This window comes from Centropristis striata, chromosome 4 (genome assembly GCF_030273125.1).
Source record: "Centropristis striata isolate RG_2023a ecotype Rhode Island chromosome 4, C.striata_1.0, whole genome shotgun sequence".
Taxonomy (NCBI): Eukaryota; Metazoa; Chordata; class Actinopteri; order Perciformes; family Serranidae; genus Centropristis; species Centropristis striata.
In genome coordinates this window covers 7,250,832-7,266,779 of record NC_081520.1, presented here as the reverse complement: position 1 = coordinate 7,266,779, position 15,948 = coordinate 7,250,832, and the positions used below count along the sequence as shown (strand labels likewise).

The window sequence follows — 15,948 nt, the reverse complement described above, 5'->3', positions numbered from 1 at the left end:
CACCTGTCCCAAATTGTACAAAATGTTAACTTTCTGTGCTATAAAATGTATTCTCTTAAACTGGATAACAGATAAAGCTCCCTCTAGAACACAATGGCATAAGGTTATAATAGAATATATATCTCTTGACTATCTGACATGTATGCTGCATGATAAAAAGGACATCTTTCATAGAATATGGGACCCTTTTATGTTATACATTGGTATGAATATTTCAACCATATTTACATGAGGATATACATAGGACTGGAACATGTGAGGTGCTTAACTGTCATTTATTTTTGTATCTACATAATTTATGAATCATCTGTCGATATGTTTTTTTTTTTTTTCTTTCTCTGTGTCTGTGAGCCGAGTTGTAGTGTAGTATAGCCCAGTGTGGGTTCTTTTTATTTTATTTTATTTTTATATATTCTATTTTATTTGTTTGATTGTTCTTTGTGTTTGTTTGTTTTTCACTGTGTGCTGTGAAAATCAATAAACATATTGGTTAAAAAAAATAAAAAAATAACACCTGTCCCATACCCAATTCTCCCAATAAAAGGGGGTGAAAGAGAGTCGACAGTTTCCATTTAGTTCGTGCAGAGAGTCAGAGTGAGGGTGTGTGTGTGTGTGTGTGTGTGTCAAGGTTATTATAGTTAACGAAAACTAACAAAATAACGAAAACTAGAATTGAAAAAACATTTTTGTTAACTGAAATAAAAATAAAAACAAGAGTTTTTTAAAAAACGAAAACTAACTGAAACTGTATTGTGTGGTTACAAAACTAACTAAAACTAACTAAAATTATAGTGAAAATGTCCTTAGTTTTCGTCTTTGTCAACTTTTTTCATACATAATTCAGTGTTTCTATTTCAACATGCAGGAACACATGGTAAATATGTTTACTGAGACTGGGATGTCTACACTCCAACCAAAATACAAAACACCCCGAAAAGTAAGAGTTAATAACCTTATTGAGGCTAAGATGGATAAACCAAAGGAAATGAAGGCACATACCCATTACAAAAAACTAAAACTAACACTAAAACTAATAAAAACTAAACTACAACTAAGCATTTAAAAAAAATAAAAACTAAACTAAAACTAGCAAACTCACTCTAAAAACTAAACTAACTGAATTTGGAAACAAAAATTCACAATGAAATTAAAACTAAAACTAATGAAAAATCCAAAACTATTATAACCTTAGTGTGTGTGTGTGTGTGTGAGATAGAGAGACCTGGTGAGTGCTGTGAGGTGGCCAGCGAGGTCATGGAGTTGGACAGGTTGAGGTTGGCAGTGATGCTGAGCTGGCACTGGCTGGTGGGGGGGTAGGGGGAGGTGGGCGTCCTCAGCTGCTCCTCCCCTCGCTCCTCATCTGCCGCTGGCAGGTAGCTGTCAATCAAGGCCTCCAGAAACTTGACAATCAGCTCGGCATAGTCCGGGATCTGTGTTTGCTGCAGGGTTAGCGGGGGTGTGTGTGTGTGTGTGGCAGAGAAGAAGAATATTGTTAGAACGCTGTGTGTTTATAAAACAGCCATTGTGACCTCATCATTTATAACCACACTTTCACACGGACATTGTAAGGATATACTTTATTTTATTCATTTTATGCAAACCTTTGCTAAATCTTTACAATGTGTCGCACATGTTTTCTGCACTATTGGATGTGTGTTCTAAATTGCTGAACAGCTGCTGGATTCAGTAGCAGCAAAACTGTAATTGCTTTAATTTCTCCTTCGTGGCATCAAGGGTGCCTCAGAGAAATTTAAAAAACGACAGGAGGAAAGAATTATTCTTACCTTTGAGAAGGGTCCAGCAAACCTCCAAAGTCCATTAAAGCCAAAGCCTGTTAAATGACAGGGAGAGAGAGAAGGGAAGAAGAGGAGAGATGAGGAGGGAGGAGAGGCTGAACATGTTTACTTACAAAAGACCCAGAGCTGTTGTCTGTGCAAAGTTTTAGGTAACTCCTATTTTAGACAACAGGCTGTGTCCCAACTAGGGTTGTCAAAAGTATCGATACTCAAAAAAGCATCCATACTAAAACGTTGTATCTGGATACGATACTCATTTTCAAAAGTATCGTGTTATTATTAGCCATTAGCCGCAGCTAGCAAGGCTAGCGTCACGTTAATGATTATAAACAACGTAAATAAATAAATCAGGCACGTAGTATGCCCATATTACGTTAATTCACACAGTGTCAGTATACATAAGCATAGAGTTAATAAGTTGACATAAATGTTGGTGACTGAAAAGTGTTATTTTCTCTCTTGAAGTCCCAGAATGAAGAGAAAAGTCGACTTATCAAGTTCGCCTAATATTGTGCACAGCATACAACCTCAAAATATTGTTCTAATTGTTATTGTTTATTGTATTTATTTATTTTTTGCACTACCTCAGACCTGAAGCTTGTTATCATAGTTGCAGTTTCTTTTTGCACAACTGTTTTTTATTATAAATATTTAACCTGTGTTTCTGTTCATTTTTACATGTTGCATTTTTCTTGTTAATAAAAATATTTCTGTTAAATTTTGGGGACTCGAAAATGGTATCGAGTATCGAATATTTTCCTGAGTATCGAGTTGAACATTTTAGTATCGTGACAACCCTAGTCCCAACTGTATAGCCATTGTTTAGTTAACAAGCTTGGCTTTGGAGAGGCTTGGTAGTTGAGTGGTTACAGCACATAGCACACAAAGTCCTTTGTTTGACTGCAGCCAAAGGCCCTTAGCTCCTTAGCTTACCCCCTCTGTCCATCTCTAGTCTCCCACTATACTGTCGTCTGTCAAATAAAGGGGAAAATGCCTCAACGAAATAATAAGTACAGTACAGGCCAAAAGTTTGGACACACCTTCTCATTCAATGCGTTTCCTTTATTTTCATGACTATTGACATTGTAAATTGATCAAAACTATTAATGAACACATGTGGAATTATGTACTTAACAAAAAAGTGTGAAATAACTGAAAACATGTCTTATATTCTAGTAAGCAAAGGGTGGTTACTTTGAGGAATCTAAAATACAAGACATGTTTTCAGTTATTTCACACTTTTTTTGTTAAGTACATAATTCCATATGTGTTCATTCATAGTTTTGATGCCTTCAGTGAGAATCTACAATGTAAATAGTCATGAAAATAAAGAAAAACGCATTGAATGAGAAGGTGTGTCCAAACTTTTGGCCTGTACTGTATGTTGAACCCTGTTGGCCTGTACAGCATGTGGAAAAGTCAACATGAATTACTTTGTAAATAGGAGGGCTGGTACTGTGGGGGGGACTCCTCATGGTACACCACACTCTGGACGATGCCGTGGACTGGATTCAGGAGGTTGGTGTCCTGGCACATGGACAGCACAGTGTTGATCTTGGAGTCTAGCAGGTTGTGGCTGAGGAGGAGAAATAGACACAAACACCTCTTGTTATGTCTAAATCATACATATAAAGTGCATTACCAGTCACCATGTGTAAATTTACATTGATAAAGCTATTCAAGCCTAACACAATGTTACAGAAATGTCACTGACCAGTGATCTAAAGGGCATTTGTGCTGCATTCAGTGGAGTCGGAATAATTGGAAAAATTAGTTTCCTGATGCTTCATGGCTTACTTGATCAAATCCTTTGCCTTTTTTTGTCACACAAATACTGAAAACAACTATCGACATGTTGTTTAAACGCTATGGGCAAAAAAAAATACCACACATCATCTTTGTAGTGTCCACATTGTTCCCATTTAAGGCAAAGCAAGTTGTGCTCTGGAAATGGGACATTCCAAGGAGTATGTGAATGCACCATTAACCTGCTACAACCAAGAATTTTGTGAACTGAAGTTATTTTTTAAATGTTACCCAGCTGGAGAAGAAATGTGTTCCTTAGTTTCTGTAAGTCAACAGAAAGTAACATCAAAAAAGCAAACTAAACCATAAATCTCACGATCACAAAAATCACAACATGTACCTATTTTTTCTGTGGGTTTCATTATCAGTGGCATTGTTATGTTTGAGGCCTTTAAATGTTAGTGTCAGTTTGCTAGGCTGGGTTAGGGTTGAACTCCAGATGCAAGGGCCGGGCTAGCGCCGGGCTAGGGCCGGGCTAGCGCCGGGCTAGGGCCGGGCTAACGCCGGGCTAGCGCCGGGCTAGCGCCGGGCAAGGGCCGGGCTAGCGCCGGGCAAGGGCCGGGCTAGCGCCGGGCTAGCGCCGGGGTTTTGGCCTCACCTCATATATTCTGGGCATGAAGAAGAGTTAAAATGTGTTTGTTAATTTGTGACCATCACTTGCCCCAGAATAATTTGACCAGAACACCAACACCAAAACTGGCAACAGGAAAATGCTCCATCCAATAACTAGGAGCCATGTGCTCGGGGCTGAAAGATCTGGGATCCTCTCTGGTACCGGATTAGACTAAAAATGTGTTGGACCAGTTTCCATTTACATCCCTGGCTGGGTGTCAGTTAATAGGAACCGAGGGACAACCTCTCTTTAGACTCTACCAATGGCCCCAAAAAGTCCAACACAGCTCAGAAAACAACCTGACCAAGACAAAGGCAATTTGTTGGCTACTTACACAACTGGGAAAACCCTGGGGAAGACTACACTAGCTTCGGCCAAGTACTCGTACAGAATTCGCTGGTCAAAGTCATCAGTGGTGTATTTGACCTGGGTAGCCTGGAAAATCAGAGCAACACTCTATTAACAAACAGAGTCAGTGACTAGGAAACACAAAATAACAGCATTTGATTTCTATTCGTCATGCTACATAGCTTTCAACTTTGTAAAGACTAAGTGTTTCCTCACCAGCACAGTGAGTAGTAGAGCCTGGATCTTTGGGTCAGTCAGCACCTCCTCATCCAGCAGCACGTTGGACTCTGACACTGACACCTTACGAAGGTGAGAGTTTCCAATTCTTTGTGTCTCTGGATTTATAAATCAAATTAAATCAAATTAAATCAAATCAAATCAAATCAAATAGTCTTTATTGTCATTATATAGTTCACTATACAACGAAATTGAAAGTGCCACTGCATAAGGTGCATAGTTATGACAATCATAACACAAAAACATCATGAGTAAAAACATTTAAAAAATACCGAGCTAAACAAGGACAAAAACAAGAACAAGTACATGTGATGTAATCAATAAGTATAAAAATAAATAAATGGCTACTTAAAATGCTATAATTTATACATGAGGTAAATTGAGTGTTTTGCACATATCAATTGTATTGCACATGTCCGTTTTATTGCACCTTTTAATTAATTTATCCTGTGTGGGTGTTGAGAGTTCTGAGTGTTAAGGATTTACATGGAGGATTTACATGAAATATCTCCTCAAAGAAACTGTATCAGGTAAATATGCAAGGATTGCCATCTCACCTATCTCGTAGTCATTCTCTGCTACACGCCTCATCTTGGGAGGGGTGGTCATACCCGACTCCATCTCTGGTCTCTTTGGTGCTTTAGAGTCTGATATGAGATGATCGAAGCTCTTCCTGGTGCCTGGTAAACAAACAAACAAACAAACAAACACAACAGATACATATACAATGTGGAGATTTAAGGTAGGCTCCTCTTTATGTAAGATAAACATGTACTGTGCAAAGCAAAGGTATAAATCGTACCCAACAGCTTTTTGGTGTTGGCCTGTGACGGCTGACCCATGTCCAGACTCATGGACTTGCGAGTTCGTGGGCTGATCTGGCCCACTGTGGGGTAGTGATGGGCTGAAAGGTAGCGCTCTGAAACCTGAGGAGACGTCCACGGCTGAGTCTCTCGCAGAGTTCTGAGTTGAACGGAACAAAAGTTCAGGTACATAATAATAATACTAACTTTATTTATATAGCACCTTTCAAAAACAAGTTACAAGGTTAACTGACAACAAACAAATAAAACAACAAGAAGAAATTACATTGGACTTATAAAATGTAAATTTAAAATCACCAATCACAACAAGGTAATCATACAACGATAATAAAAGGAAATTAACCCATTGACGCCTAAAACGCCTGTAAAACCTCTGAGCGATTTTAAAATAAGCCCCTAAGACCTGAAGTTTTTCTGGAAATTCAACAGAAGTGTCAACGCTTCTCCTAAATAATATATTTTTCAGCCTCTATAGCAGTTAGAAATGAAATTCAAGTATTTGAGAGCTTATACAAATACTACAAAACGACATATCCGCTTTACAGGCTTCAATGGGTTAAGAGAAGGCCGATCGATAAAAGTGAGTTTTTAAAAGAGATTTAAAAGAAGCCACTGAGCTCGCCTGTAAGACAACTTGATAACACATTTTAAAACAATGACAATGAAAAAAGCAAAATAACAAAAACAAAAAAAACAACCCAAGTATATAGTTGTCCTGTTTATTGCCTCACCTGCAGCTGGGATCAGTGATGTGACTGGAATATGTGTCCATGGGCACTGGGTCCATGGAGAGGTCAGATATCAATAGTGACTTCCTGTGTTTGAGGCTGCAGCGACTTCGTACCTCCTCAGATACAGTGAGCAGAGCTGCACAAAAACAATAAGGAGTGATGGTCATCAAGGGTAGCGAGGCAAACCAACCACACCACCACAACCATCACATATACAGTACTGAGTAGTGGTTCGATTGTTATTATTTGTTTGTTTGTTCGTTCGTTTTCTTTGCAGGAGTAATAGAATTTTCTCAGATCTAAATTGTTTGATATACTATGGTTGCCTGATAAGAAAATAAATAAATAAATAATAATAATATATATTTTTTTGACATTAAGTGGCCATATATAGAGAAAATGTCTTATTTGAAAGTGTGGAGTACCAGGGGAGAGGCCTAGATAAGTATGTTTTACTTCAGCCTACTACTGCGTATTGAATATTAAGTTAACTGGTTCTTATATTTATCTTATTACTTAGACGGGGCAGATGCATGTACATGTCTCAGGCTATATATACTGTATGTGTGTAAATGTTTATATGTACATCTGTATAATGGTGTCTATGTGGATGTATACGTATATGCATCTAGCCTACGTTGTTGTAGTTTATGTTGTTGTTTATTTTTCGGTTTGAAAAGAAGAATTTATTTTTAAAAAATAACTTTTTTCACATTTCTTTTTTATATTCATGCCATGTTAAATAAAGCGACCCCTTGCATCATTTTTAAAATACATGTTTCTATCCTGTCTCTCCTCCCAAGTCCTGCTAACTCATTTGCTTTCAGGAAATCTGGATGGAAGCAGAAGTACACCTCACAGCCGACACACTGGCCTGAAGCACATTCACTGTATACTTTACCACATGAATGAATACAAAATAGGGCAAAATGCTGTTAAACGTTGCAAGTGCAAGTGATTCATGGTGCGTGCGATCCATTTCTTGTGAGTTTGTTACGTACCAGCCAGGTAGGCCACACTCTGGGTGTTGACCTCAAACTTGTCACATTTCAGATGCTTGCTGATGAGTGCCAACAGTGTGTGCAGGATTCGTACTGTCCTTGCAACCGTGGTGGGTGATGGGTGTCTGTAGCCTAGAAACCACAAATTAGAAACACAGACAGCGACAAGCAACAGATGTAAATGTGTGGTCAGGGTTCGTACGCTTTTTCAGTGGTCAAATTCAAGCACTTTTCAAAGACTTTCAAGGTCCAATGTCAAGCTTTTCTAGTACCTCACAACGGTTGTAAATGGCATGTTTTAGATGAGTACTTTGATACTAAAAGGGGTAATTTCACTTAACCATACCACCATGTAGAACCTGATAATATAATAAATTCCTGATAATGTAATAACCCCGATAATGTAATAAAAATCTCCACTTGAGTCCATTGAAAATGTAATAAAACCTGATAATATAATAACTTCCCGATAATGTAATTAAGTGCATTTCCCAATAATGCAATACCTTTTTTTTTAACAATAATGTAATAAAGTATAACCAGGTTAGCCTTCATTTCGCAAGTCCTGATAATGTAATAATTCCCCAATATTGTAATAATTTAACAGCAGACCACCCATTACTTGGGTTCAAGTGGTGATACTGTGTAGGCAACTCTAGCTCAAGAGCTCTAGCGCCACCAACAGGTCAAAGTTGAATGTTTATTAACTTTTGACCCATTCATCCGTTTTTCACAAATGATGTATCACTGGAACCCTTGGGCCAATCCGAGCTCAATGCATCCTCAATGGTGGTTTTCGGCCATATTGGATTTGATCAAAAACCTCCCATTAATGTTATACTTTATTACATTATTGGTAAAAAAAGTGTATTACATTATTGGGAAATGCACTTCATTACATTATCGGGAAGTTATTACATTATCATGTTTTATTACATTTTCAATGGACTCAAGTGCAGATTTTTATGACATTATCGGGGATTTATTACATTATCAGGTTCTACACACCAGCAATGGTATTACACTTAACAACTAAAAGTAGTTTGCTAATCTCATAAAACATACTGGTATGGGAATCTAGGGGCTAGGAGCAAAAGTAAGATCACAAAAATCATCAACCGGCAGCTGGTGGAACTAAACACGACCCAAACTAGGAGGAAAGCCCCACAAATACTTCAGGAGCCCTCACATCCACTAGGAATTAGAAAAACTCCCTTCAGTAAGAAGATACAGGGTAGAGCAACAAGAAACACCTCAGAAACAAGAAGACCCAGGCTGAGCGCTCTTCATTTCAGATGGCTATAGGCTATTCACTATATATATTTTTTTCCATTGAAAATGCGGTTATCTATAGTCAGATTGCAAGAGAAATACAGCAAGAATTTCAAGCATTTACAAGCACTTAATCCAAAATCCAAGCACTTTTTAAACCTTGAAATTCAACATTATAATTCAAGCATTTTCAAGGATTTCAAGCATCCGTATGAACCCTGTATTTTGCAAACATTTTTGCTTTAAGCATTAAATGAGACATTCCACTTTGACAGTTAAACTGAATCACAAGTGCTCAGCCCTTGCTATGTGAACTTGAAAAATATACTGCTAAATCACATTGATTCATCTGTATTTTATATGATTGATATGCACATGTACAGGAAAGTATTCAACAAAGATCACACTGTATTAAGCGCTGAATGACTGCTTCTGAATATTATTCCTGATCAGCGGCAGCTTTACCTTTGAGTAGGTGGCCCACGAGTGCAAAGTTGAAGTTGGCACTAAAGTTGAGGCCCACAAAGTGATCCATCTGCTTACAGTGCCATTCTAAAGGACGTCTGATCTCCATGAACACCTCTTCTGGGCTCTGGAGATAAACATTTGGAGGAGAAGAGGGGAATGAGATCGCTGTATTGAGTCATATCATCATTTTAAAAACTTGTCAGAGACCCCCAACGATCCAGTTTTTACATAGCATTAGTATTTAGTAGGTCTCTTCATGTTCACAATGAGTCAAAAAATGAGTCCTACAGAGGACACCTTGTGTCTTCAGAGGTGTGTAGTGTGCATTTATATGTGAAAGATTTGAACAAATTGCAAGTTGCCCAAAATAAAGCAGCACGCTGTGTCTTATGGTGTTCCTATAGAACAAACGTGACACATATGCATGAGCAACTTGGTTGGCTAACTATCACTCAAAGAAGCTCTTATGTTTTGTTGAACTTGCTCAGGAATATTATTGTAAATAAGTCTCCAAACTTTTTATATTGTCTTTTCTCACGACAGTAGAGTCGACATAATTATGTGACAAGACATGCTACTGAGGGCAGGTTTACTTTGCCCAGGGCAAATACTAATGTGTTAAAGAAATCTGTCCTGTTCAGAGCCATTCTGGAGTGGAACTCCTCGCCACTTTACATCGTATTAATAGATTCCAAAGAGAGGTATAGTATACATTGTCGCTTGAACAGTTTCTTTTAATGTTGCAGCTGCAGTAGCTAAAATGTACGGGTCCACAAGGGTGCTCATATAAACAATCTTCCTATCCTGTGAGACCGCTTTTTCTTTTCCTCTATCTATTTTTATTTATTTTTGGTATGTGTTTGTATGTTATGCTGTGGTGTTTGTATGTTGTGTATGGACTAAGTGTTGCGTCATGTCTTGTGGTTCATCTTTGTTAGCGTTTGTGATTGTATATGTGTTGTGACTGTATTGACTGTATATTGTTGTTGTTGTTGTTGTTTTGTTGATGATCTCGGAGAATGGACAATTTGATTTAATGTTTGGACTCCAGGAAGAATAGCTATGCTAATGTGCTGGTGCTAATGGAGATCCAATAAATAAATAAATATAAATATGTGTATTTTACCTTTTCGTTGAAGACGCGCATTGTGTCCAGAGTGTGAAGGTTCTGCTCCAGCAGGGCCGTTCCAGCAGAGTACAGGTTTACTTCATCCAGCTGCAGGACGGCTACTGCCACCCAGAACAGAGCCTTGTGCATGGGAGACTCCTGCAAACACACACAGGATGGGGTTGTTGTGTGGATACACAATGTGACTGTCCGAACAATCAATACAAATCAAATTCTAACTAGAACTAATACCAAAAAAAGTACCAGAGAACAGAATATAACAACAGAAACAGAAAAGCAGCAAGTTGTGCAGGTGAGATTAAAAAAACAACCCTAAAGGCTTATAGATACATCTCACCTGAATAAGAAATGATTAAAATAAATCAGTGTTTCCTCAAGGATTTTTTTCAGCAGCGGGGATAAAGGGTTACTTGTCCTCTGGATGGTGTACGCGTGTAAATATCAATCAGCAATTTAGAAACTACAAAAAAAAGACAGAACTGCAAAACAAGCTTTAGAGCCTATGATGGGGGGACCCGAACAAAGTAGGGGGGTCTGGGGGCATGCCCTCCTGGAGACATTTTTTTTTGCATTAAATGAATAAAGCGTAAACCCTGCATTTACATAAAATGCAAATACAAAAAGTATGTAATTCACAAAAGTAAAGAAGTTAAAAAACAATCAGGAGGTAAGCAACATCAATCACGCATAAGTCTTGAAAAAAATAATATAGAGAAATGTATGTGTGAGTGTATGAGTGAATGCGTGCATACAAAAGCACACTTGTAGTTTAGTTGTAGTTTACATCCATGTCTGTCCAGACTCATATGTAGCCATGACAGGTGACAATGCATTAAGAATCGATGTTGCCTCAAAGAAGATATTCATTCCGAAAATGCCTCACTCATCTTAAACCCAGCAGCACAGGAGATCTACAGTCACCAATGTGTTACGGCATCGAATAACGGACGGAAAAGTGTTGTCCAGTAAGGGGGCGTGTCTACCAGTAAAAGACTCCTGCATAGGATGCTCTCATGTATCCTCGCTCATAGCTCCTCTAATATCCCTCCATCCTCGAGCACAAATTGGTCGTTAAGATGGCGCACACAAAGAAGTTCTGGTTCAAGCGAAGACGGAGGGAGGAGACATTAAATTAGGGAACTGAGAAAGGCCCCATGTGTCCTCCATTGATGGTTAGGTTAGGTGTGGTGTGTCTCACTTTATATTATGTGTTCCTGCACCTGTCGTCACTTTATTACAAGATTAATTTATAAAAAAGATGGAGACAGATCTACAGTGGTTGTATACCTTGCTCAGTAGGGGCTGCAGCTTGGTCAGAGCAATGACTGTGGCCTCTATTAATACTTGGCTGTTGTAATTGTCCGGCCCCTTCAGACAGCTCTCCAGACCCTGTGAAAGGGAAGATAGAGAAGGATGGAGTCGGAGGAAGAGGAGGGACATAACATAGTGATTAGACAAAGAAATATAAAAAAAACCCCAATAATAATAATAATCAGTGAAATACAGGTTTAAATGATGCTTTCACTGTACTGATAAGCTGTTACAAATATGAATCCAATGATCATATTATTATTATAATCACAATACAGAAAGCCTTTGATTGAAACATGCCCAACAAGCGTTTGGTACAGAAAAGCCTAATACCAACCACAGTTGAATTCTTTCGCAATTTCAGCATAATATAGATGAATTATCATCCAAATTTTGAGTGACAATGTGTACAGGGGCTCCCTAAACATGCACCCATTAATATCTTTAAAAGGTTGAAGTTATAAAAACCTTGAAGAGGAGGAGTATTAAATAACATTTTTTTTTCTTCTTATTTTGGCCAACAGTGGCTGTTTTGTTAGAAAAGGTTGCCGACCCTTGACATAGGTCTAACAGAAAGGGTCATAGAAGTGAATGTGCACTCTCACCCGGTCTATGCTGAGGAGAGGGCTGGCCTTGCTGAGGATTCGGATAATCTGCTTGATCTGGCAGTGGCTCACCCTCTTGCTGATGCAGCCAAACACCACCAGTGCTCTGGGCTGGAGAGATGGGTTGTACTGGAATGCAAACCTAAAGTACACACACACACACACACACACATATATGTTGCACACTGCATATTCATCTCGTTAAGATTGATGCATTAAAATAAGCAGGAGGGGGTTCATACTTCTGTGCAAGCTCTGTCCACTGGTCCAACCACTTGCAGGCTGGAATGTCCCTCATACATGCCTGCAGGAAAGAAAACAGAGCAAAGAGACTTAAAGGAACCGACAGAACAGAACAGTCACCTCTCTGTGTCACCACAAACATGTGTCTGCCAGGAACTCCTCACAGCACGCTGATTGTTCAGAATCTCCAGTTGTTCGTCTCAAAGGCATAACTTGGAGCCTGACAAGTCTGGATTTGTGAGACTGTTATCTTATGATATCACAAGAATCCAGCTGCTGGACGAGGTTACAAGAAATGCTAGTTGCATTTCCATCTACTTCTTTCATTGTTTTGTAATGCAATCAGAAGCACTTAACAAATATAATTAGGGCCGGGACTTTAACGCGTTATTAAGATTAATTAATTACCCAAAAATGAACGCATTTTGATCGCATTTATTTTTGCACCGCGGAACGTTTCTCACTGGATGAGTTTCAGGCGGCCCGATTATACTGGAGCACCAACTAGCGTTCATGAGTTCAGACTACAACAAACCACAGTGAACATGAAGGAAGAAGCTGATGAGACGCTTTGGTTGGCCCCGTGGAGGATGGGACATTTTGTTACAAAAAACCAACGGATGGAAGCGTCTATAAGAGCATGGTTGTGTTGCTATGCAACAAGGAATTCACATATCACCGCAGCACATCCAGCCTCAAGTATCACCTCAATGCAAAACATATAGCAGCTAGCGGCTAGTGTGGTAGCTAACGTGGACTGTGTTTTACTTAAAAAACCAAAGTATTATAGTTTACAGAAGGTCTACCTACCTATAGGCTACCTGAATTTCTGAAATGTACTATATTTCTTAATATGCTATAGCTACACTTAATGGCCAAAATTGCACTGGTCTGTTGGACTTGAACAAAAATAAACAATATTTTTGTTGCTTAAGCTTATGTATTCAGTCATTATTCAATGGTATAGTAAAAATCCATGTGAAAAAAATTACTTCTCACTGTTCTCAGGTCAAATATTTATATGCGATTAAAATGCGATTAATTTCGATTAATTAATTACAAAGCCTCTAATTAATTAGATTAATTTTTTAATCGAGTCCCGGCCCTAAATATAATACACTGGGATCAAAATTAATATTGCAAGATAATTTAAGTGGGATGACATTGTCTGTCATATCACCCAAGTTTAACTAGGATATTTGGATTTTCTCATATTAAAAAGATGCAGTGGTGGGAGAGAGAAGGAGTGAAAAACAAATGTAGTTAGCTTAATATTTCTCAGCTGACCTCCATGATCTCCAGTAAGGCCTCAGTGACGGTCTCCAGGGAGGACAGAGCAAATGTCTCCCTCTCGTAGGAGCCTGGAGAGAAGGAGCGGTCTCTGTAGCTGGAGCGGAAGGCGATGACAGCAGCTGACTTGACTTTGCTAATGCCGAACAGCAGGTAGAACTTGGGCAGAGAGAACTCAGTCAGGCTCAGCCTCAGAACCTGCTTTGTCTCCTCTGAAATGATCGAACACAAACATATTATTTTGGTAGGACACACACTCTGGTATGAGTCAAAGTTATTAATGGAATAACGAAAACTAGAATTGAAAAAACATTTTCATTAACTGAAATAAAAATAAAAACTAGAGTTTTTTTTAAAAAACAATAACTAACGGAAACTGTATTATGTGGTTACAAAACTAACTAAAACTAACTAAAGCTATAGTGAAAAACTTTTTTCATACATAAACCTTTTTGGTTGATATGAAATCTATTTCATCTATCTGGTTTTATGACTTTATAAAATTATTGGGGCTGAGATGGATAAGACAAAGGAAATAAAGGCTACATTTATTGTGACTTTTTTTTTATCTGGCACCCAACAAATACCCCATTACAAAAAAAAACTGAAACTAAGCATTTTCCCAAATAATAACTAATTAAAACTAGCAAACTCACTCTAAAAACGGATTAAAACTAACTGAATTTGAAAACAAAAAATCATAACGAAATTAAAACTAAAACTAATGAAACATCCAAAACTATTACAACCTTGGTATGAGTACTCTTAGCTTTCAAAATAATCTCATATTAGTCATCTACACTATTCCTACGCATTGTAAGATTGTTGAATTTGGCAAATTTCTTTTCCATACTACAACAGCAACTACAAGTCCTCACCACTGAAGTTGAGCTGTGAGCAGGTGCACAGGGAGTGGATGATGTTGATAACCAAACCATGCGTGGAGGCCCTAAGGGACAGGGGCCCTGTGGCTACCAGCAGGGTCACCACGTGGAACAGATAGGGCAGGTGGGCTGCAACATCCAGGGAGTTGTTGAAGGACAGCATGAGCATGTAGCGTGCCAAGATAGCGATGTCATCCCACATGAGGTGCTGCTCCAGTGTGGGCGTTGGGGACAGGCAGGTCTTGTCTATGATCTTACACATCCGACCAATAACCTGCCACAAAGAACAAGAGAACAGTTGAAAACACGGAGTAGATGGTTGGGTGACAATTCTCCTTGGCGTTGACAATAAAAACATCCCCTTCCACATAACACATAATCACTTGAAGTATTTTAAAAACAACTAGAAAATTTCCTCTGGGGAAATTCTGAAAGGGCCACGGGGGCTACTGCCGGTGTGTGTACACCATGATGAGATTCTTCAGAGATTTCAAACAATTAATACGAGTAATGTTACGATACTATATTATATACAAGGAGCACACCTACAACAAGCAATCCTTTTCAAGTAGCTATTTATACAGCAACCTATGCCCTTTAACCTCAAAATGTGTGTGCGTGTGTGAAACGTGTATCTGGAGGAGTGTGTGCGCTTTCGCACGCATGTGTGTGTGTAACTAAAATCACATGAAGTTATCTGTGTGTGTGTGTATGTGTGTGTGTCTGTCTGTCTGTCTTTATCTGGTTCTCTCTTTCTGTGAGAGATGGATCAAAGGATCAAAAGATCAAAGGCTTCAGCAATCAACATAATTAACTTCTGCTGTAGAATGTGCCGGAACAGTGACAGCAGCCAGAGGTGGACAGACTGGAATTTCTGGCCTTGAACAGAAAGCATTTTTGGCCAAAACCATAATACCCATCACTGATCCAACTTCACTTTGAGCATCCTGAGTTCTTCCTGAACAGCTACATATGTTTACTTACATCGCGAAAAAATCATATTCCGTAGAGAAAAGTAATAGCACATCGATCCCGATCAAACCGCACGTTTTGATGTATAATTTGTAGCGGGACGAAATTGTGTCCGGAAGAGGAAGAAGAAAAATTCCACAGTATAACTATTGCGATTGCCCCGTGGCCCTAATTATTAGAGCAGCAAATTCAACAGCTTTCACACTGAGTGGAACATGTTTTACTTTATTTTCAGCTGATGTTGTGGACTTGCTGTATTTTAACATAGCTCAGACAGTATTATAGCTCAAAAGATATCATCAAGTTGTTTTGATTAATATACTATTTCACTATTCTTAAATTCAGGACAATACTTTGATAAAACAACACAACACAACATTACTGAAGTAGGGCAGAATTACAACACTGAATGTCTTTT

At 38.6% G+C, this 15,948-nt stretch overlaps 1 protein-coding gene across 2 annotated transcripts in view; it reads right to left on the bottom strand.

Annotated features, from left to right (window-relative positions):
• nf1a (neurofibromin 1a) overlaps positions 1–15,948 on the bottom strand; it is a 114,763-nt gene that overhangs the window by 7,329 nt on the left and 91,486 nt on the right. For both annotated transcript variants that reach the window (XM_059331950.1, XM_059331951.1), the window contains 16 exons: positions 14,553–14,832; positions 13,672–13,886; positions 12,384–12,445; positions 12,142–12,283; positions 11,513–11,614; positions 10,223–10,363; positions 9,094–9,220; positions 7,357–7,488; positions 6,356–6,491; positions 5,603–5,763; positions 5,358–5,480; positions 4,780–4,898; positions 4,550–4,650; positions 3,230–3,372; positions 1,785–1,831; positions 1,223–1,439 (listed from right to left, as the gene is read on the bottom strand). In XM_059331950.1, coding sequence (XP_059187933.1) covers positions 1,223–1,439; positions 1,785–1,831; positions 3,230–3,372; positions 4,550–4,650; positions 4,780–4,898; positions 5,358–5,480; positions 5,603–5,763; positions 6,356–6,491; positions 7,357–7,488; positions 9,094–9,220; positions 10,223–10,363; positions 11,513–11,614; positions 12,142–12,283; positions 12,384–12,445; positions 13,672–13,886; positions 14,553–14,832 — 2,248 coding nt within the window. The remainder of the gene's footprint in view (positions 1–1,222; positions 1,440–1,784; positions 1,832–3,229; positions 3,373–4,549; positions 4,651–4,779; positions 4,899–5,357; positions 5,481–5,602; positions 5,764–6,355; positions 6,492–7,356; positions 7,489–9,093; positions 9,221–10,222; positions 10,364–11,512; positions 11,615–12,141; positions 12,284–12,383; positions 12,446–13,671; positions 13,887–14,552; positions 14,833–15,948) is intronic.